Source organism: Hipposideros armiger, unplaced genomic scaffold (assembly GCF_001890085.2).
Source record: "Hipposideros armiger isolate ML-2016 unplaced genomic scaffold, ASM189008v1 scaffold_426, whole genome shotgun sequence".
NCBI classification, from domain to species: Eukaryota; Metazoa; Chordata; class Mammalia; order Chiroptera; family Hipposideridae; genus Hipposideros; species Hipposideros armiger.
In genome coordinates this window covers 113,630-135,465 of record NW_017731776.1, presented here as the reverse complement: position 1 = coordinate 135,465, position 21,836 = coordinate 113,630, and the positions used below count along the sequence as shown (strand labels likewise).

The 21,836-nt window shown below is 54.9% G+C and overlaps 1 protein-coding gene across 6 annotated transcripts in view; it reads left to right on the top strand.

Annotated features, from left to right (window-relative positions):
• Positions 1-21,836, top strand: part of TMPRSS6 (transmembrane serine protease 6) — a 46,229-nt gene that overhangs the window by 4,573 nt on the left and 19,820 nt on the right. Inside the window, exons 1-11 of one of the 6 annotated variants that reach the window (XM_019664642.1) lie at positions 235-444; positions 2,456-2,557; positions 4,864-4,953; positions 5,869-6,065; positions 10,488-10,621; positions 11,813-11,880; positions 12,464-12,648; positions 12,902-12,943; positions 17,126-17,330; positions 19,927-20,063; positions 21,581-21,693. In XM_019664642.1, the coding sequence (XP_019520187.1) occupies positions 4,931-4,953; positions 5,869-6,065; positions 10,488-10,621; positions 11,813-11,880; positions 12,464-12,648; positions 12,902-12,943; positions 17,126-17,330; positions 19,927-20,063; positions 21,581-21,693 (1,104 nt within the window). In that variant the 5' untranslated portion in view covers positions 235-444; positions 2,456-2,557; positions 4,864-4,930. Of the gene's footprint in view, positions 1-234; positions 445-2,455; positions 2,558-4,863; positions 4,954-5,485; positions 5,545-5,868; positions 6,066-10,487; positions 10,622-11,812; positions 11,881-11,999; positions 12,086-12,463; positions 12,649-12,901; positions 12,944-17,125; positions 17,331-19,926; positions 20,064-21,580; positions 21,694-21,836 lie in introns of those variants that run through there. The other 5 variants (XM_019664644.1, XM_019664643.1, XM_019664646.1 and 2 more) reach the window with 5 other exon arrangements.

The window sequence follows — 21,836 nt, the reverse complement described above, 5'->3', positions numbered from 1 at the left end:
CCCGTGTGAGACCCTGCATGTACTGCACAGGCTCCTCAGCACAGCCCCCAGTTCCTGGCCCCCCACCTCATGCTCTAGAGGACCAGGGGCTGTAACCAGGCAGGAATGTCACCAGGCAACGGGCCTCGGGGGACAGCTCAGATCTCCTGCACCTGCCCGCCAGCCTCCAGGGTGCCCACGGGGCAGGGCGGGGCGGGCACTGCCTGTCTCTTGCCTCCGGACTGTTTACCTGAGCACAGTCACAGTGCTGTCCTGAACCCAGCAGTAGGCCCATGGAGCCTGGGGCCACAGGCCACAGAGGACAAGGGCCAGACACCCCGGCCATGGCTCTGGGCCATTGATCCAGCCCCAGCTGGCCGGGTGGAGGTGGGGAGACCTTGTCCTGGGCAAACAGAGGCTGTGAGGTCTGCGTGCAGGCCCGGCACCCACTTGCCACTCCCAAAGGTAAGTGGGGGCCTCCAGGACAGGGGACCAGGATCTATGAATGACCCGGTGACAGTGTCCACTCTGAGAGCTGGGCCTGGCTCCTTGGAACCTGAGCTATCTGCCTTGCTCTGAGGCCAGGTCTGCAGGGCCTCCTCGGCCAGAGAGCAACTGGGTGAGCAGAAGGCGAGGTGTCCACAGAGCTGGGGCTGGGGCAGGACAGGACGGAGTGAGGCCTGGTGTATGGACAGGCACAGGGACCGTGAAGGAACTGTGGGTTCTGGGTGCTGGGAGGCCTGGGCTTAAGTGGGGCTGGTGGACTCTGTGGCAGGGACAAGGCAGCAGAGAAGCCTGATTTGCTGGCTGAGCACCCCACCCTTACTCTTCAGGACTGGACATGCTGCCTCCTCCATACCCAGTACCCTACCCGGGCTGTACAGTGTGGGAGACCAGCCCAGAGCCCCACGCTGCACTAAACAGAAGACCTTTAGCTCCCAGGCTCAGAGTTGAAAGCAGCCGGCAATGTGTGTGTGTATGTGTGTGTGTGTGTGTGTGTGTGTGTGTACGTGCACAAGTGTTTATGAAGTGGGAGTGTTCATCTTTGAATCTGTGTCACGGATTGGTGTGTGTGGGCCTCTGTATGTTTCCATCTGTACACCTGTGTGTGAGTTCATGTTGTTCACCCACTCCCCCCACACCTGGGAACACAGTCCCAGTAGCTCATAGCAAGGATTTGCTCTAGGCCCGAATGGCCTCACTGGAAGGTCCTAGATCAGAATCCCAGCTCTGCCCTGCCCTGGCTGAGTGACCTTGAGTGAGTCATTTCATCTCTCTAGACCTCAGTTTCTCCAACCATGAGATAGATAGAGACAGCAAGGCAAACGCCCCAGGCTGCTGGAGGCTGAGATGGGATACAGTTTTCAGCACTGTCCAGCACAGGGCTAGCATGGAGGAGGAGGATAGCCTGCCCCAGTGAGCTCAGCCCCCAGTGGGCAGACCGAGAATACTCTGATGGTCAGAAGAGCAGAAGGGAGTGAGAAACAGGTGCCAGGGTGGGGTCTAAGCAATCAGATCAGGCCCCTGTGGCAATTGGGGTATACCCAGCCCCTGCTTGCAGGGACTCACTGTCATGGGGACAGAGAGAATGCCCCCAAGGTGAACTATGCATTAACGGGGGTGGCCCAGGAGACTTCGGGGGGCAGCCGCCCCTCCTGGGGCCCTCTGGGAGAGCTTTCAAGAGGAGATGAGAGCTGAGCTGAGGTGTGTAGGCCATCTAAGAGCTGGCCAGGCCAGGGGGTGGGCAGCCCAGGAGGAAAGAAGCGCGCGTGGGAAAGCTAAGCGTTAAGCAAGAACTTTCAAGAACCAATCCACGCGATGCTCTTCACCCAAGAGCTGGCTAAGAGCCCTTGATCCGTAACAGTTTTCTACCAGCTCCATTATTAGACTTGCTAACTGAGAAGTTCAGTGTCACTGGGGTACAACAGGAAGAAGAGGGCGTGGGGAGAGGGGAAGCAGGAGAAGCTGGTCCAGCCACACATGCGCACAGCGCCTTGGAGCTATGTGGGAAGAAGCTGGCATCTCAGCGTTCATTCATTCGACTGCAATGATGGCGCGCCACGTCTGCTCTTGGAGCAGGGCACACAGCGGTGAGCAGAATAAAGCTCCTGCTCCTGTGCAGCTTACAGCCAGGGAGGAGACAGACAAAGCACATAGAAGCATCTCATGCAATTTAGGTCTCAAGAGGTGCTGGGAGAAAAACGGAGCAGAGAACAGGAGTGGTCAGGGAAGGCCTCACCACAGAGGTGGCATTTGAGCAAAGACTGGAAGGCGCTCAAGGAGCCGGCCGCGAAGGAAAAACATTCGGGGGGCAGGGAACAGCAAATGCAAAGGCCATGATAATTGATATATTGATAGCCTGGGCAAGGAGCTGGGTGGGGCTACAGCAGAGGGAGGGAGAGGACAGAAAGATGCGAAAGGGCCAAATTACATAGGCTTTTGTGGGCTCTGATAAGGACTGTGGGCTCTGTTCTAGGTGGATGGGAGCCGTGTGAGGCTTGTGAGCAGGTCGCATGGTGAAAAGACCAGGAATTCGATACTGAAGATGGCTGGATGACTGGCTATTGCAGGGGTCAAGGTGACCAATGATGTTGACTTAGATGATGGTGGGAGCCATGGTAGTACCAAGAGAGTTGGGTTCTGGGGGCATTTGGAAGGTAGAGCCACAGACTTTTCTGATGGACTGGGCCCTTGAAACAATGGGGGTGCCACTGTATAATGGTAAAAGGCAGAGCAGTGAGGCCATCTTCACACCTGTCAATTGTCACAGTTGTTCATCTCCTACTGGGCTGTCAGCCCCAAGAGGATGGGAATGGGGTCTCTTATATTCACCAATGTGCCCCCTGGGCCCAGCGCAGAGCCTGGCATCAAGTAGGTGCTCAACAAAAATAAGGTGTCTGGGTAACTGAATCTAAGACTCCATGGCCAACATCCATGACCCAGCAACCACGCCTCGCAGTCCTGCTTCCCAGAGGCAGAAAGATGTAGGAGAGAGCACTGCATTGAGAGTCTGGAGGCCTGGGGCTCTATGCGTTCATTCCTTCATCAAGCATTCATTCGTGTGGCAGGCCCTGGGATAGATCCTACAGGGAACCAGGAGTGATAAAGACACAGGCCTAGTTCCTTGTGAGGGAGACAAACGAAGCCCAAACCAGGCATATTGCTGATCTGACCAAGGGCTGCCCAGGAGACGGGATGACTTACTCGGGACCCATCGCCAGGCAGGTGGCCTTGGAGCCGCCTTTAAGGCAGTTCTTCAGGCAGAGAGTGTGGCAGGGTGATATGCATGACGGAAGTTAGGGCTACAGAAGGGGTGGGCGGCAGCCAGCTCAGGGAGGGCCTTGGTGCCCTGGCGAGGGGTCAGAGGTGGCTGGGAGCCATTAGAGGATTCTGAGCGGTGAATGGGTGGAGGTGGGCAAGGGGAATGCCCTGGGGATAACGTGGAGGTTGTGCTGAAGCAGGAGATAGGAGCTCAGGTGAGAGGCTGCCTGCCCTAGAAGTCCAGGTGGGAGGCAATGGGGACCCCAGGTGAACAGCACCCCCCATTTGGGCTGTGTCTAATCTTGGGTTTTTACACAGTGGGTTTTCTGAAAATAGGCTCCTCTGTGATGCTCAAAGCCCTCACAGATGGATGTGGGAGGCATTTATGAGGGAGGCAAAATCCACGGGGTGCAGGCCTGGTCAGGGGGAGGGGGAGAGGAAGGGAGAGGCCTACTGAGTGCCCTGCCCTGGGCTGCTCTACTCGATGCCTCCTCCAATAGACCTCATGACCGTGGTTTCCACCTCAGTACCCTGATGATGGGTACTAGAGCACAGGAGTCGGGCATTACTCTGAAGGCAAACCGCTTGGGTTTGCAGCCTGGGTCTGCTGCTAATCAACTGTGTGATCTTGGCCGAGCCGCTCAACCTCTCTACGCCTCAACGTTCTCATCTGTAAAACAGGGATAATAAATAAGAGAGCTTACCTCCACAGGGTCTGTATAAAGCTTACATGAGACAAGACACACAAAACACTGGAAATAGTTGAAATAAATGTCAACTATCGTCACTTCCAGTGCCCTTGAGTCCCCATGTCTCTATGAGTCATCTCAAAATAGGTCTTTGGTGAGCCGGATTCAAGCATAAAACAGGGGTGTGGCCACCCCTGGAGGAGGGAGAAGACCTGGGGCTGAGAGAGGGTGAGGAGCTGGGCCATCACTGGGCTTTCCCCAATCTAGCCACCCTGCCCAGCTCTCAGAGGACAGCCCGTTTCTCACCAAGGGTGCTGTGGACACTTTGCCCCACCCCTTGTGGTGTATTTACCAGACGCCTGGTCCCACACGTCTGGATGTCCTCTGCGTAGGGGCGGAGGGGAGTTCCATGCCCAGCCAAAAATCACCAGCAGTTCCTCCTTTCCTTGCATCCGGTGGGGGCCGCTCAAGATGGTTACCATGGCTGGCTGCCAGAGACCCTTGCCTGGGAACAATGCCAAGAGGAATGGCAGGAAGTGAGGGAGCAGGCGGAAGGCAGGGAGCCCCTTGTAGCCAGCTGAGATGATTTTGAACATCATTGAGGGGCCCCATTTTGGGAAAACCCACTCTGTGAAAACCCAAGACACAGCCCAAAGGAACCCCCCCACCCCCACACATCTGGGGATGCATTTCAAAGCCACGGTGGCATTTATGCACTTGGTAAGAGGAGACTACCTTCTCAGTGTTCTGGGATGCTTGCTCTGCTGCTGGGTAGATGGATGGAGGGCCTTCTCTGCACTGTGGGAAAACCTGCCTGAGAAGCCAGACAATATTCAGAAGTTGGTTTGGAGGGGTCTGGTGATAGAGCTGCAGACCTGGGCACTGAGAGACAGGACAATCAGTTATTACGAAATCATGATTTGTTCATTAACAGCTCATTTACAGGAAGCAGCCTGGAGGAGTGGAAGGCGCAGGGAGTCAGACATCTGAACAAAACCCCCATGTATCTGCTGTGTGACCTTGAGTGAGTGGCTTAGCCTCTCAGGGCTTTAGTTTTTTCATCTGTAACATGGGGCTGGTAGTGAGTGCCAGATATTCAAATCACTCTGGGAAAATAAAGCTAGGAAAACCGTGGACTGAGTTGTTGCTAAAACACTCTGGGCCTCAGTTTCCTCATCTGTCTAATGGGTACAGAACCTTGAAATCTGGTTGGAGATTTAAGCAGATAATACATGTAAAGTGTCCACACAGAGTGGGCCTGAGAAAGAATAATGCACAGGGACGATGGTTCCCACATCCCTGGGTGACCAGAGGATTAAATGGATGAGGTGGTTATACCTGTGAAATAGCTTATGTAGACACTAAATGAATATCAGTTTTTGCCTCCTTCCTCTGCCCCTAAGAGATTTTTGGGCAGATGGGGAGAAAGAGGGACAGCACCCCTTGAAGGACAGGCCGTGGCCCAGCACAGTTTTGGCTCTGGGGCTTCTAGGGGAAGGTTAAGCGAGTTGATTGCATCCGTATTTCAGGAAGCTCTGCTATTGGGAACCAGGAGGAAGAGAGAGCATCTCTCGAATGACGGGAAGCCGAAAGCAAGAGGAACTAGTTTACAGAGGTTGACACCCCATGTTTTTGAGTTCCATCTGTGGGTACAGTTTCTAGGGGTGGGGTTCCGGCACTGAAACTTCCATTTATCCTCTGACCACAGACAGGCTGGGTGCAAAGTTAAGGGTTCCAGAGCCACGCCAGTCCAGGTCTGCCGCTCACCTCCGTGAGCTGGCTCAGGGGCCACTTTCAATCACTGTTTATATACTAGCTGGTGTTATGATCCTCTTACTCCAAAAAGCAGGCTGTCTTACTTCTGTGTACCGTTGGCACTCAGCAAAGGCTCCCTTGCAAATGCCAGGCTGTTTCTAACCCCGGTCTGTTTCCCTGCCAGGATGCCCATGGCCAAGGCCCCCCAGGAGGCTGGCGGGCCGGGTGACGGAGGTGATGGTGAGGAGGCAGAGCCGGAGGGGATGTTCAAGACCCCTAAGGACCCCAAGAGAAAAGTCCGGGACTACCTTCGCCTGGCGCCCCTGTGGCTGGCCCTGGTCGTGCTGGCTTCAGGGGGGTTCCTGCTCTGGTATTTCCTAGGTAAACACGTGGGCCTGCCCGGGAGAGGCACCTAGGAAAAACTTGGGGTAGTTGTGGGGGGCCACAGCAGGACAGACCAGGATTCCAGGTTCAGCAATGCCTAGCAACTCACTGTGTGACCTTGGGCGAGCACTTCCTTTCTCTGCGTCTCCCTTCCTGTCCTATGAGATGGGGGTGCTGCTGCACCCATAGGAACCAACAAGCCAAAGGAGTGTTAACACAGCTTCCCCTTGCCTGCAGCCCTCCAGGGTTGCCCCTGGGGATTGGAGCCAGCTGCCTCTGCAGGGGAAGGCCCAATAATACTGGTGATTCCTGGCATCAGTTAGTGCCTCTGCTCACTTGAGCCCCATCTGGGAGCTCTTCTAGGATGGAGACCACAGCTCTATCACCTCTGGGTCTTGAGGGCCCAGCATGAATGGGAATGAAGGGGAGGCGGACATAGGACTCAGGCGTCCAGGGGTAACCATGCACACAGAGGGCTTTCATACGCCAGCTCGGGCACACATGGAATTCAACACACAGTGAAAGGGAGGCCTGTAGTCTCCAGAGCGGGTAGCTCAGGGCTTCTCCGTCTGGTATCACAGCCCTTGATCAGTCCCCTGGAGCCCCAGAAGCAACTGACCTATGTTCTGGGTCCATTTGTCCATCTTTCTGGACATTCATTCATTCATTCATTCATTCAATAAACATTCTTGAGCATCTACTATGTCTTTCTCTAAAGTGATGGAGACTGTACCTCACTCCTTCAGCTCCTGATTATGGGAAGTAATGGGTAAACCAAGTTAGATGGTACCTGTGAAAAAACTCCAAGTATGTTGTAGAAGACTCATTCACTCATTCATTACCGAGCACCTCCTTTACGCCAGCTCTGTGTCAGGCTCTAAAGATGGTCCTGCCTCACCATAAAGCATGGCTTGCGCCAAGACAGAGAAAGCTGAGGGGCTGGGGTGCCATGACAGGGGCACGTAATCAGAAACTTCCCATGAAACCCTCTGCAAAAGTTAGATATTGATAGTATCCTCACCGGCTAAGTCTCACGGTGGAATTTCAGGCCCATGGAAAGGAACAGAAACCTGCTTTGGAGTGGTCATGGGGAGACCAGCCTAGGCTCAGCTCCACAGGGGGCCGAGGTCGTCTGGAGCTGGCCTACGGCAGATGCTGTTAGGAAGCCCATGTGTGACGCGGATCCACCCGCCACGGCTCAGAGTGGGTAATGATTCTGCTCAGAGCCGAGCAGCACGGTGGATACTGGAAGCTGTGTGTATGTCACCACCAGCAGGAAGCTGCTGCCCCAAATAGCCCGGGGTTGTTGAGCCCTCCTTGGTTGCGGGGTAATTAGTCTTCAGGGTAAACCACAGAGCAGTCAGGCTGAACAGCCAGGAACTCACCTGCCAATTGTCTTTCTTTGCAGATGAGTCTAATTTCTCTTGGTTACACTCCAGGAATAAATCACCCCCAGGGTGTGCGGGCTCCATGGGGCTGAGGACCCAGAGGGTGAGTGCCCCCAAGCCTCAGCTGGGGGAAGCCAATCCCCGCCCCACACAGGGATTAGGATAGAGGAGGCACTTCATGTGCTTGAATCACTCCTCCCGCCCTGGCCGTGCTGTGCTCTAGGTACTAGGCACCGGGGGGAGGGGACGAATCAGAGATGTGCCCTGCCCGGTCGGTCGGGAAGGGGAGATGGACAAGGCACCTGTGATGCTGGAGCAGGGTAAGCGCAGAGTGAGTGGAAGCCTGATCCCGGAAGCGGCCCTAGAGAGGAGAGGGCGGTGACTGGCTTCCCAAGGCAACCGGGCCCTGGGCACAGGGGTCCTGATGCTGCCCAACTGTATGTCCCTGGTCCTTTCCCTCTCCTGCTTTCCTGGGTGACACTGTTATGCTTTCTCCTCGAGCCTACTGCACCCCCACCCATGTTGCCACCTGTTTCAATGAGAAAATGGTACTACTCAGAAGAGACGCCCCCTAGATGCTGGCACCACACCCTCCCAGCTGCTCCCACGGGCTCTGCCCTCCCACCCTCCCCAAGGTGAACCATCGCTGCGTCCTGTAAAGCCAGCTCTCCTGGGTCTCACGTGGTGGCTGGGCTCCAGCAATGCTCCCTCTCTCTTCCAGCACCATTTTCTGTCAGGCGTGTTCTCATTGCTCCTGCACCCAGTCCCTCTGGTGTCCCCCATTTCTCTGCTCCCCTTGGCAGCAACCTCCTTGAAAGAGCTGTCTCGACGTGCTGCCGCCTCCACTTGTGTACCCCTTGTCTCTCTGGTACCCTTTTCAATCTGGGTCCCCGCCGCTCCCCCGGCTCCAAGAGCGCTTGTCGAAGTCACCAATCCTCACATTGTTAAATCCAGCGGCTGGTCCTCGTCCTCATTGCGTTTGACTCATGGGCAGCACTTGACCAGGTGCTGCACCCTCTCTTCCTTGAAACCTTTTCCTCGCTTGGCTCCCAGGCACCCACACTTTCTTTCCCCCCTGGTCATGGTGGCTTCTCCTCTGTGTCCTTTGCTGGTGGAGGGCCTCTCCTCCTCTCTCCCTCCGCCCACTTCTTTCAGGGTCTCAGCTGGTACCCTTGGCTTTAAGCGCCCTTTATACCCCCAATGACTCCCACTTTTGTATTTCTAACCTTGAGCTCGACTTGGTCACAAAGTCTGCCCCCACCCCCCCGGGATGTTGAAGGGCCACCTCAGATCCCCCCTGGCTCAACAAGCAGCGCTCCGTCATTCCCTCCAAACCTGAGCCCCCACAGCCCAGTGGGGCCATTTCATGCTTTCAGTGGCTCCCCCACTTCCTCCTCTCTTTCTTTTATCCAGGCCTCAATTTGCCAGCATACCTGGTCATCTCTAACTCCAAAATACAGCCTGACTTCAACCTCTTCTCATCCTCCCCATCGCACAGCCTTGTCCAGGCTCCCGCGCCTCTCACCTGGACCACCGCAGGGCCTCCTGCAGGTTTCCCTGCTTCTGCCCTTGCCTCCTTAGACCTGTTTTCAATGCAACAGCACATGAAATTGTTTAAGTTCTCTGCTTAAAACCCCCCACCGCTCCCATCTCACTCAAGAGAAACTGAAGTCCTCCCAGGGCTTATGAGGCCCTCCAGGACCTTATCCCCCCATCTCATCTCCTGCTTTCCCCTCACTCACTCTTTGCTGTTCCTCAAACACACCAGACAAGCTCCTGCCTCAGGGCCTTTGCACCGGCCAGTCCCGCTGCCTGGAGGGCCCTTTCTACAGATTCACGTCCACATGGCTCAGGCCATCAACTTCTCTGGCCTCCATGTTGCAGCCCACCCCCAGCCCTGATTTCCACAACACTTACACCTCTGACTTCTTGTACAGAATGTTTGTTATTTATTGTCCGTCTTCCTTGCTAGACTACAAGCACTGAAGGGCAGGGTTTGGTTTTTTTTTTTTCATTGTTTTTATTCTTTATTGTTCATTGTTCTACTGGTATATTTCCAAGTGCTCTAGGTCAGTCCCTACCCATGGTAGGTGTTCAATCAATATTTTTTGAATGAATGAATAAAAGAATAAATAAGGGTATAAACACAGGGCTATGAATCTATTCTCTTCACATCAACCAAAACAGTCTTTGCAAAACGGAAATCTGATGACATCATCCTTGATTTTAAACCTTTCGTGGTTTCCCTTGTTCATTGGGTTAAGACCAAAATCCTGCCCTGCTGATGTCCCAGCCTCTCGGTGCCCCACTTCCTATCTGATGGCTCCCGCCAAGCAGACTTTCAGCCCTCACCACAATCTCTCTGCCTCGGGGCCTTGTACAGGCGATTCCTTCTGCCCTTAGGGTATTTTCCTCCCTCCCCTCTTCCCAAGGTATTCTCCAGTTCTCTTATCTCAGCTGGAGGGTCACCCTAGCCCAGGCCCAGTCTCTTTGCTGTGTCTCCCCAATAGCACCTGGTGCCTACCCATGAAGGCCCGCCTCATCGTTGGGCCCTACCTTTTTTATGGTTTCTGGAATGATATCTATCTTCCCCACCACTGTCATCTTTTCATGGGGAGGCACATCTCTCTTGGTTTACTAGTATACCCTACAGAGTAGGTGCAACCTGGACAGCCAGGTGAGTAGAAGGATGCCTACAGGTGTTCACCCATGAACTTGACCTTCTGGGCCATGTGGGTTTCCTGGCCTTCACGTCATCTGTGTCCTGGACTGATTACTGTGTCCGCTTCTGGGGCACCATCCATCTGTGGGGTTCTTTCCTCCCTGGCACCTTGGGGCCAGTTTATCACTAAAAACTTTGGATGATGATGATGAATGATGATAATGACAAAGATGAGGATGATGATGGTGCCTTGGAGGCCCACGATGCCGGAAGCTGAGCTGAGGGTGTGGGCGGAGGAGAAGGCGTGAGGAAGACAGGAGCCTTCCCCACCGGCTCCCTCGTTTAACCTGCTGGTTTCTTCCTGGCCAGGGTACAAGGCAGAGGCGACGGTCAGCCAGGTGTACTCAGGAAGCCTCCGTGTGCTCAATCGCCACTTCTCCCAGGACCTTGCCCACCGGGAGTCCAGTGCCTTCCGCAGTGAAACTGCCAAAGCCCAGAAGATGGTAGGGAAGGACTGCAGGGATGTGGGGGAAGGAATGTGGGATGAGAAGGGGAAGGGAGGGGCCTGATAACGTCAAGCCTGTTGATCAGTCCATCTGGAGGACAAGCTGGGAGCAGAGGCCTGCTCTAGACACAATTGAAGGGGACGTGGTATAGGGCGGTGGGAATGTTAGTGGACTCTGGCATTCAATGCACTTGGGTTAAATCCCGATGGTGCCACTTCCTAGGAGCTTGACTTGGGAAAGTTAGGGCAGTGCAAGGATGCTGTCAGGGCCCACCCACATCCCATTTCCTCCAGGGCAATGGCTCAGGACACTAGAATGCTCTCCCACCGCCAGCACCTCCACTCTCAGGCCACAGGACTGCACCATGGCCAGCAGGGCCGGCTGGAAGCGCTGCGGAGTTAGTCCCAGGAGCAATGCTCAGCCACGAGAAACAGAGCGGGTGGATAAACACCCGCCGGCGCTTGGTGGCGGGCAGTCCTGAGGATGTCCCCACCGTCTCCCAGAGCGCCCTGCTGGACTGCGCCTCAGCGGCCCACAGCTCCACCCGGCTCCTTCACAGCCGTGTTGGCTGTCCTCCTCCAGTCTGTCTTTCCCACCCCCGCACTGGTGTTCCCCGGAATCACTTCCACACAAACCACTTGCTTCCCATCCTTGACTCAGGACCTGCTTCTGGGGGACCCACCCGAGGCTCTCCTTCCTCCTCTGTAAAGTGGGGTGATGATAACAGTGCCTGTCTGGAGGGTTGTCGTGGGGTTGGAATGAGAGAAGGTGGACATGATCGCTATGCTGTTCCAAGTGCTTTACGAACATACAGCCCCGGCGTCCCATCCTGCCATCAGCACTATAGTTGACCATGTGCAACAGCCAACCAGCTGAGCCCCCCTGGCTGGTGGCTAGGGGTGAGAAGGGGACTCGGGAGCCGAGCGGGGCTTCTCAGAGTTGAGGAGTGACTTTTGATGAGGGGGACAGAGCTGGTGGGTGGGGTGGGGTTGGGGGTCAGTGCCTGAGTGTAGGGGGAGGAGAGAAAGCAGAGCGGGTGTGAGGCTTGTTTCCTGGTGAGGCCACTACCCGCAACGTGACCTCGGGCAAGACTCTACCCCACGGGCTCCTCTGCCTGGAGGGACAAAGGGCCTCTCAAGGAGGGGCTTGTGCAGAGGGTCACGGGGGCTATTGTTTCCCCTCTTTTAGCTCAGGGCACTCATCGCCAGCACCAGCCTGGGCACTTACTACAACTCCAGCTCCGTCTACTCCTTTGGGTGAGTCGCCTGGCCCCCCAACCCACCCCGGCTAGAACCTCAGACTCAGGGAAGGGGACAGGACACGGTCAGCTTCTGACGCCATGCCCGCGTTTCTTTTTTTCAACGAGGAAACTGAGGCATGGAGAGGCAACTTGGCTTCCTGCTCATGACCTCCCTTCACTGCACCTTGTTTGCTCATCTGTAGAGTGGGCACAGACATATGGTAGGGATTACCTAGGCAATGGCTGTGATGTGCTTAGCAAGGGCCCGGCAGAGGTTAGGTGAAGCCACAGTGGGGTGTGGGTGGAGGGGGGCCTAGCTGCCCCACTCCGGTCTGGCTCTGCCACTTTTGACATGGCCTGTGGCATACAACTTAACCTCTTGTGCCTCAATTTCCTCACCTGTAAAATGGGGATGAGGGGAGCACCTGTCTCAGAGGTAGCTAGGAGGCTTCCTCGTGAAGGTGGAGAGCAGTACCTGGGAGGTAGTAAGCACTCAATATGCATGAGCCGCAGTTGGTGTCCTCCCCACAGGAGCAAGGGGCTGGGTAGGGGAGGCTGCAGGCCCCGCCCCCAACCCCTCTCACTTCTGCCTGCCTCAGGGAGGGACCTCTCACCTGCTTCTTCTGGTTCATCCTCCAAATCCCCGAGCACCGCCAGCCAATGCTGAGCCCCGAGGTGGTACGGGCACTGCTGGTGGAGGAGCTGCTGTCCACAGCCAACAGCTCGGCCCCTGCTCCCTATAAGGCCGAGTATTCGCTGGACCCTGAGGGCCTGGTGATCCTGGGTCAGTACTGGGGAGGGGCAATGTGGGACGGTCTGGTGGGGCCTGGGAAGGCTGCCCACCAGGGCTGGGATGCTCTCAGGGTGGGCCCCCGGGGACTCAGGATCCAGAGCTGAGGGGTGGGGACGGTGGCGGGGTCAGCATTCAGGGTAAATATCAGACAGGCTGGCTCTGATGGTCTCTTCTATTTTTATTTTCATTTCATTTTATTTATTTATTGTTTGTCTTTATTTGTTTGTTCATTTCCTTTTAACAGAAGCCAGCGTGAAAGACATAGTTGCACTGAATTCCACGCTGGGTACGCTACTTTTTTTTCCTCTCTGCTTTTGAGTTGGTGTTTTTCTTGGCTTGGTCAAGTGTCAGGGGACCACATGGCTTCTATGGTGGGTGCAGGGAGCACTTGCCTGGAGTCACCCAGGGGATGCAAAGCCTTGCTTTGGACCTGTGGGGGAGGGGAGGAGGTGTTGTACATCTGTGAACCCATGTATGTGTGTCTTGTACATGAGTGTGTATGTGTTGCCTGTATGGGGTATGAGAGTGTAACTCTAGTTTTCTATCATTGGATTCAATTTGCCTACAAGCCACTGTTTGCACTGACGGAGGAAAATAATCTTGCCAATTTGAGGTGTATCAGTTACTTTGGGTTTAAAACTTGGTCTTTTGGAGACATTTCTGTCACATTCAAGGATACCTTGTCCACCTTTTCCTTCCCTTTCTCAGCCAGCCAGGCTAACCTGCCCTCTGTCTCCCACCCCACCCCTGTGCCATGTTGCTAGAGTCACCTCGATTTTTTCCAAGAGGCTCCACAGTCTTCCTGCTGATCCCTGGGAAGCAAAGCACCATCAGGGACACCATGCTGCACAATGCCGGGGTGATCTACACAGTCTATGGGGCTGGCAACTCAGAGTTGTGCAGTGCACCACTTGTGCTACTGTACCCTGTGGTCCTGGACACAAGCCCCAAATTCTCAGATTCTTCCTATGCTACCTAAACTTCCTACCCATTGCTGAGGCTGGGCTGAGGACCTCAGCTCCCTCTGAGTGTGGGAGGCATTTTATTATTTTTTTTTTATTTTTTATTTTTCTTTTTAAGTTGCAGAAAAGGACATTTTAGTAGAAGACAAACTACATTTCAAAGAAGCAGAAGCGGGCCCGAGCAGTAGAGATAATGGCTCAAGGGCCATTATTAGAAGAGAAAGTACACTCCAAAGGGTGTGGAGCGGGCGGAGCAAAATAAGCTCAAAAAGGCGAAAGGGAGCAAGGCTAAAGGCCAGGGCCAGGGAGTCATTATCAGGAGAAAAAGTACACTCCAAAGGGTGTGGAGCGGGCCGAGCAAAGGCTGGAAGGCAGTTTAAATGCTGGTTATATCTTTGCTGACCTTCCTCTCCCCCCATCTGGCTGGTCAGTGTTTACTTCCTTGGTGGATGGAGATAATGGGGTCAAAGTACAATTTTCAAAGAGTTAAAAGCACGATTCTCATACACAGATACAGTGAGCAGATGTCTGAGATTTATTTAACTCTAATGTGGGAACCAATAAGATAGTAAAACCGGTCCAAAGAAGAACACAAGATACTGATTTATCTGTCAGCTATCATATCTATCTATCATCTATCTATCTATCTTTCTATCTATCTATTTATCTATCACCTATTATCTATACCTATCCATCATATCTATCATCTATCTATCTATCTATCTATCTATCTATCTATCATCTATCTATCTATCTATCTATCATCTATCTATCTACCTATCCATCCATCCATCTCACACTGCATTGGTACACGAGTTGCCCTGCCCCTTGGTCTGGGATAAGCCTTTCTGTTGCCCTTGCCTGTGCCAGATGTCCACTTGTCCCCAAGTTTCTGGCAGTTGCTTTGTAATTACCCTTATTTGGTTCCATGAATGTCTGAAACCCCTGGCCTCTAGGAGCACTAACAGGGCAGGGATGACAACTCAAATCTTTTAAATAGGCCTTTTGAGCACTTCCTCCATGCCAGGCCCCACCCTGGCGCTGGGAACACCAGGTGACCATGTCCTCACCCCTGCCCTCAGAGGAGCTCCGCGTCCCGTGAGGGAGACAGGCTCATAAACAGAATCTCATAACACCCAGTGCCAATGCGAGAACAGAGGTCCTGGAGGCTGTGGAGAGAGAGGATGGTTCTGCCCTGGGGACTGGGGCCTCAATCCAAAGCAGAGGAAGGAACATACCTTTAGAAGGAGGAAGGAGGTGCTCCTGACTGGGAGTCCTGAAGGCCTTCATGGAGGAGGGGAAGCAGACTCAGGGATGGGGGACTGGTAGGAATCTGTCCGGCTGAGAAAGGGAAAAGGCATACTGGGCAGAGAGGACGTCATGAGCAAGGCCAGGTGAGGAGAGCGAAGGCAGATTCATTTACTTTCTCCCTGAGACCAGAGGTACCAGGCTCCCCGAAGGTGTTTCTGATGACCAACAGACACCAGCACATACCTATCCATTTAATTCTGTCCCCCCTCCCCCGCCAAAAATAATTATTAAAATGGCAAAAGCAAAGCAAAGCATCAGCTTGGAGTGAGATTTTAAAAATACAAACACCTAGAAACAGCCAGGCACCTTCCCCCAGCTGCTGGCCAAGGCAGATATCATAGGCCCTGTCCCTTCCCCTTGCAGATGTCAGAGGTCTCTCCCTGGGGGAGGTCAACTCCCCACTGGAGTCAGGATGGCCAGGGGTCAGGAGGAGGGAGCTGAGCAACAGGCAGCTGTTCACCGCCATTCCCTTCTGGGTCCACAGACCCAGCCAGAGGAGGAGGTGGGACAGGGGTTATTGTGACCATTAGCAGAGCTCAGAGCAGTTAAGCCACTGGTCCAGAATCACCCAGCTGCTGAGAGGTGGTGCTTGGGGCTATAAGGCAGAGTGTGGGCTCCCTGCACACAAGGCTGCCTCCCACATCTGGGCCTCACTCTCACATCCCTTCTGCTTCCTGGCAGAAAACCCTCCTCCCTGCTTCATTGTTTTATGGTGAGGCTTCTATGAGATATTTATGCTCCATGGGAGAGATTTGTTTGTTTACTGCTGGTCCTTGGTTTTTAAATCAAACACGTAGTAGGAGCCCAATACCTATGTTGAATGAGTGAATGAATGAATGAATGAATGAATGGTGTAGGTAGCCCTGCTGTGTAGGGTCTAGCCCTGCCTACAAAGCTCATGGATTGAATCTAAGAAAGGAGGCCAAGCCTCTGTGGTGTGGTTGCGGGTGGATATGTTTGTGTGATGGAGGTGTGAAGTAAGGGCAGCCAATAAGATTGGTACATCTGAGCCTCAAGTGGGGCCAGCTGAAGGGTGACAAGTCACAGGACTTTCACTCCAGCTTCACGTTCTCCCTCTCTCCCACACCCACCTAAAGAAAATCCGCCATTACATATATTGAGCACCTACTGCGTGCAATGCAATATTGAGCACCTACTGCGTGCAATGCACTATGCTGAGCACTCAGACATGCACCATCCCTAAGCTTTGTGACAACCCTGCAAGGGTGGCGTCATTGTCCCCATTCTACAGAGGAGAAAACCAAGGCCCAGAAAACCAAGACGTGGGTGTACCCACGTCTGTCTGCCCCGGGTCTGTAAAACGGGGACAATAATAGAAACTGTTATATGGAAGCATTACATGAGATGGTGGGTGTACAGCCTTTGGCTCAGTTGCAGCGTGTCTCAAACACTTGCTAAGTGCAAATGGTTTCATTCTCCTGGCTTTATTATTAGCTGGAGCTCACTTTTTCTACTTAGAGCTGGCCCCCGAGTCCCGCTGGAACACTTTCCCTTCTCTCCATCTGAAATGAACCCTTCACCTTGCTCCCGGATTGGCACAGCTGTCTCACGGGTCTCCAGCCTCCTCAGGGTTGCTCCCAGCAGCCAGAGGGATGTGATCCAAGCCTGCCCCTGCCCCTGCCCCAGCCCTGCCTAACCTCCCATGGTTCCATGGTTCCCATGGCCCCAGAAGGCAGCTCCGCTCCTGGGTGTGATCTCGGCCCTGCCGCCCTTCTCCAGATTGCACTCCTGCCTCAATGTCCCCTGCTCACCTGGACCTCCAGTGCTTTGCTTACACTGTGACCCCCTCAACCCCGATACTTCTCTGCCCCACAGACCAGGCCTCAGCCCTCACCTCCTGAGCTATTATTGCGGGGCTTTGTATCTATCTGTCCATGCTGTTCTCAGCGCTCCCAGGCAGTGGCTGGACTTTTCTCTGGTACTGGTCTGGCATGGAAAACTCAGTGAGTGCTAAGTGAACGAATGAATGAACCAATGAGTGAGTGCATGCATGAGGAGACGAGATGGAAAGCACGAGAAAACAGAAAGATGGGACAGAGCACATCTGGGCTCCCCCATCCAGCTGCTCGCCCCACCCCGCCCCTGCCTGGGTGAGGACCTGATGGGTCTGGCTCCCTCCGGTCTACCCTCCCAGCTAATAGAGGTCAGGGGGCCTGTCCCCCTCTTCCCTCCAGGCTGCTACCGCTATAGCTACGTGGGCCAGGGCCAGGTCCTCCAGCTGAAGGGGCCCGACTACCTGGCCTCCAGCTGCCTGTGGCACCTGCAGGGCCCAAAGGATCTCATGCTCAAACTCCGGCTCGAGTGGATGCTGGCCGACTGCCGGGACCGGCTGGCCGTGTATGATGTGGGCGGGCCCCTGGAGAGAAGGCTCATCACCTCGTGAGTCCCGGGGAGAGCTGGGAGTGGAGGTGGGGGGTTGGGGAAAGGTCACACCCAGCATTCTGAGACCAGTGGCTGTGTGAGGGGCCTAATATTGGGGAGACCGTGAGATTAGCCCAGAGGGAGAGTGGGAGGGAAAGCTGGAAATGGCTGTGGACCACGGGCAGTCCCGTCTCTTCCCCGAGCCTCAGTTTCCCCATTTGTAACAAAACAGTTGTATTAGATGGCCCCTAAGGTCAGCTCCGGGAGGTACATGGCTTGTTAGAAGAATGCTCAGAGTCGGGCAACTCCCACTTCCAACCCTCACTCTTGCTTTCCAGCTGTGTGCCCTAAGGCAAGTTGCTTTGCCTCTCCCAGCCTCAGTTTCCTCAACTATAAAATGGGTACACAGTCGTGCTTGGAGGGTTATTGTGAGGATTTAAATCAGCCCATCTGTGGTAAGACCCTCACGCACAGCAATGCTATTCAGTTGAGGCCAGGTCACAAAGGGCACTGAGTTCCAGGAGCAATGTGAACTTTAGTACTTGGGAAGTGGGGACCTAACTGAAAGTTTTTGATCAGAGGAACAGGGCTTTAGGACCAGGGATATGATGTGGAGTGCGAAGTGACCAAGTCAGAGGGCAGGTAGTAGGGGATGGGGAGACCATACAGGGGCTAGAAATGGCCTTGGTCTCCAGGTCCTCAGGGTGGGGAGTAGGTGTCGGGCCTACGAGGCTCTGTGGGGGGTGGGGGGAGACACGGGGATACTAGCCTGCTGCCTTCTCTGCTGTGCTTGGGCTGGGCCAGCTTCCAGGCAGGGGTGGGGGTGGGGCCTTCACATTCAGATCAAGAGCAGACCTTGAGAGCAAGCTGGGGGAAGCTTCTCCCCAGTCCCCTCCTCCAGGGCCTCTCTGAACCTCCAGGCTCTGAGGCTGCACACCCATTTGCATGCACCCCTGCTGCCCTGTCATGTGGTGACCTCAATCTGGGGGTGTGTGGGCGGGGTTCTTGGAGGGCTCTGGGAAGCTCAGAGAAGCCAGACATTATCTGATTACCAGGCCTGGGGAGGGCGGAGACACTTACAGGCTTCCCCTGGGGCTTCTCTGTGTGCCCTCCCACTACCCCTGCCTGGGGCCTGGCTGTTGGGTCCCTATCACTGTGGCACCTGGGCAGGCAACTCACTCCACCTTGGACCCAAGGAGAAGGTCTCAAATGACAGACAAATTGCACCCCAGAGCGTGAGAGGGAGCTTTAGTGGTGATGGGAAGACAGAGCAGACCCTTGTCCATCTCTGACCTCCTGGGCAGGATCTGGGCCCTCTGATTTGTTTCCATGTGTTCCCTACCCTGGGAGACTGGAGGCATTTTAGTTACAACAAGGCTCTGCTGCTAAATAAATAAAAGCAAAGCAACTCCCAACATTAAAAACCGAAGACCCCCATTGAAGGGGACCTCCAGGTCCCTCTTAACCCTACTATCTTATCTCCCACCTGAGCAGGTGAGGCTGAGGAGGGCGTGGTGTGGAGGGGTGCATTAAAAGCAGAAGGGACGAGGCCAGGGGCCAAGGGGAACACCCCTTTCCAGGACACTTCAGCCCCAGGACCCTCCTAGGGAACTGCCTTGGGATTACTCACTCCACTTTGGTTTTTAAGGCTGTGTTTGGATCTCATGCTGCACTTGCCGGGATGCCTGCAGTGCCCCCATCAGTGCCCACTCTCTCTGGTCAAGTCCATGGCTGACACATCGTAGGCAGGCAGTACCTCGATGCTGGACGGTGGCATGCCCACTCTGGGAGGCAGCTTCCTGGGAATTGGTATACTCATTAGTGAGGGGTCAGGATTCTGTCAGAGACAAGGGGTTGTTTGATGGTTGGTGACAGGTGAGGGGAAGCCAGGAGCACCCCTACCTAAGATGGCAGATCAGGGGCACCTACTGGGAGGGGCACCAGGCGCTGTCACAGGCATTGCCCATGTACTTCTATCTTTGCTGTGAGCCTGTATTGGGGACTTGGCATGGTTCTGACCCTCAGTTTCCCCACTTAGAAACCAAGCAGTTGACTTTGACAATCTCTTAAGAGCCTTTGCAAGGCTGACATTCCAGACCTGTAAGCGTCGAGAATTCTACGATGCCGTTATTTATTCTGTGCATCCCAGGCGCCAAGCTCTGGGACGAATCCTGGGTGCCATCCCACACTCCTGCTGACTGCCTGTCTCAACCCAGAACAAGAGCAGGAGCCAGCAGGTGCCCAGTCAGAGGGTATCGTTCCCACAGGTGCCAGTCAGGTCTCCCTGTGGGCACAGGCTGGGCACTCAGAGGTCACGGAGATTCTGAGGGAGTAGAGGGGCTTCTGTGGGACTGGAGTTAGCTGGCGCAGTCGAATTGTAAGCTTTAGAAGTCTGGGCAACCTCCTGGCGTCTCTCATCTGAGATGCTGGTTTGACCCTTATAAAGTCTCCAGGCAGTCCCCTGGGCCAGAGAGGGTCAGAAATTTGTCTGTGAACACACAGCAGGCTGGCTGCACACCTGGATGTACAGATTCCCAGTCCACCCTCCTCTGCTCCTCCCAGATGCCCTTCCTGGGCCCCGGCCCACCTTTGCCGCCTTTCTCTGTCCCCCCAGGGTCTATGGCTGCAGCCGCCAGGAGCCCGTGGTGGAGGTCCTGGCATCAGGCGCCGTCATGGCGGTGGTCTGGAGGAAGGGCCTGTACAGCTACTATGACCCCTTCGTGCTCTCCGTGCAGCCTGTGGCTTTACAGGGTGAGGGGGTCGGGGGTCCCTGGGGAGGGGAAGAGCACGGTGGCAGAAACTGAGGGTGCTCCCCTGGGCATGCCCTTCACCTTCTTGGCTGCAGTTATCGTGGGATGGGGGAGAGGAAGGTTCTAGAAGCGCCTCTACACTCCACCCCCACCCCACCCCATCCCACCCCCACACACAGTCTTTTTCCTTCCTTTATTCTCAGTGCATTTCCCCATCTTCTCCTTCACTCTCCTATACGCCCCATCGCTTCTCTCCCTCACTTGTCTCACCCTCAATTCTCAGTCCTCTTTCTCCCTCATTCTCTCTCCTGCCTTCTCTGCTTTTCTCTCCTGAGTTTCTCGTCTGTCCTCCCTCCTCTCTCATTCCCTCCCCGTCCCAGCTCTGTGTCTCCTCTCTTAGCCTCTCCCCACCCCTTTTCCTTCTGCACCACCCATGGCTGAGCCTAGAGGGTGGGGTCTGTGGTCAGCAGGCCTGAGGACCTGAGATTCACCTCCAGACAATCATCTCAAACCGAAGGTGAACCCACAGATCTCCGAGGAGATGGGTAGGGCGCTGAGGTGGGTGGGGGTGGGGGGGAGCCAATTACACAGCATTTCACGGGAAAGGCTCTCCCCAGGGTGCCCACTGACCCTTCCCCGGCCACCACTCTCCTGCCCTGGAACTCCCTCCATCACCTCCTCTCTCAGGAAGAGCACACACATGCTTCCCACCCACTGGGTGTCCTTGGGCTTGCAACAGCTGTGCCTCTGGGCAGGCAAAGCAAACCTGGCAGTTCCCAGAGCTCCGGGTAGGAGGTTTGCAGACGGGCTGCTGTACCCCACTCTGTTTCTTCCCACTCAGCCTCCTCTCCCTCTCCTGGTGTCAACCCCCAAGGGCTCCTGGCAGTGGCCCAGGTCCACAGTGAACCTGCTGGGGTGCTGGCTGCCCTCCCGTGGTCCCTGGGGCTAAGGAGGTGACTGAACTGGCTCAGTTCACATGGGATTCTCTGGCACAGCTCTAGGGGGATCGGAACAAGAGGTTTTAGGGACCTTTCCTCTAAGAAGAGGTGGCAGGGCAGTTGGAGGCACTCCAGCACCAGATCACTTGCCCTCTCACTGTGTGATTTTAGCCAAGTCACTCCGCTTCTCTGAACCTCATCTTTGAAAAGGGGACCAATTCTCCCTCTCCCAACCCCCATAACTGAGGCTCTCACAGTAGTGAAAACACCCAGTAAACGGTCCAGTGCTGCATAGCAAATGTTAATAGTGAACATTTATTGAGCACTTACTACATGTCAGGCTGTTTGAGTTGAAGCTGCTGTTTAATCTGCTCAACTACCCTACAAGGTATGTACTATTATTGTCCCCGTTTTACAGATGAAGTAACTGAGGCCCAAGGTCACACAGTCACACTCAGCCACTAGACTTTACTGTTTTGTGGAAGCAGGGGTGATGGGGTTACAGCTGCTCCCCAGCTGCTGAGAGATGCAGTGGGGTAGGGATGAGGGACCCTGTGTAACGGCTGTTCTCTGGGCCCAGCCTGCGAGGTGAACCTGACCCTGGAGAGCCAGCTGGAACCACAGGGCGTCCTTAGCACACCGTACTTCCCCAGCTACTACTCACCCAGCACCCACTGCTCCTGGCACTTCACGGTGAGCCCCGCACCCTGCCTGCCTACCTGCTCTCACCCCAGAGCACCCTGTGGACCTTCAGGGACCCCGGCTGGGAGGGGTGCCGTGTCCTGTCTCTGCTGAAGCACCCACAGGTTGAGCCTGGGCCCAGATCCCTCCGGGAC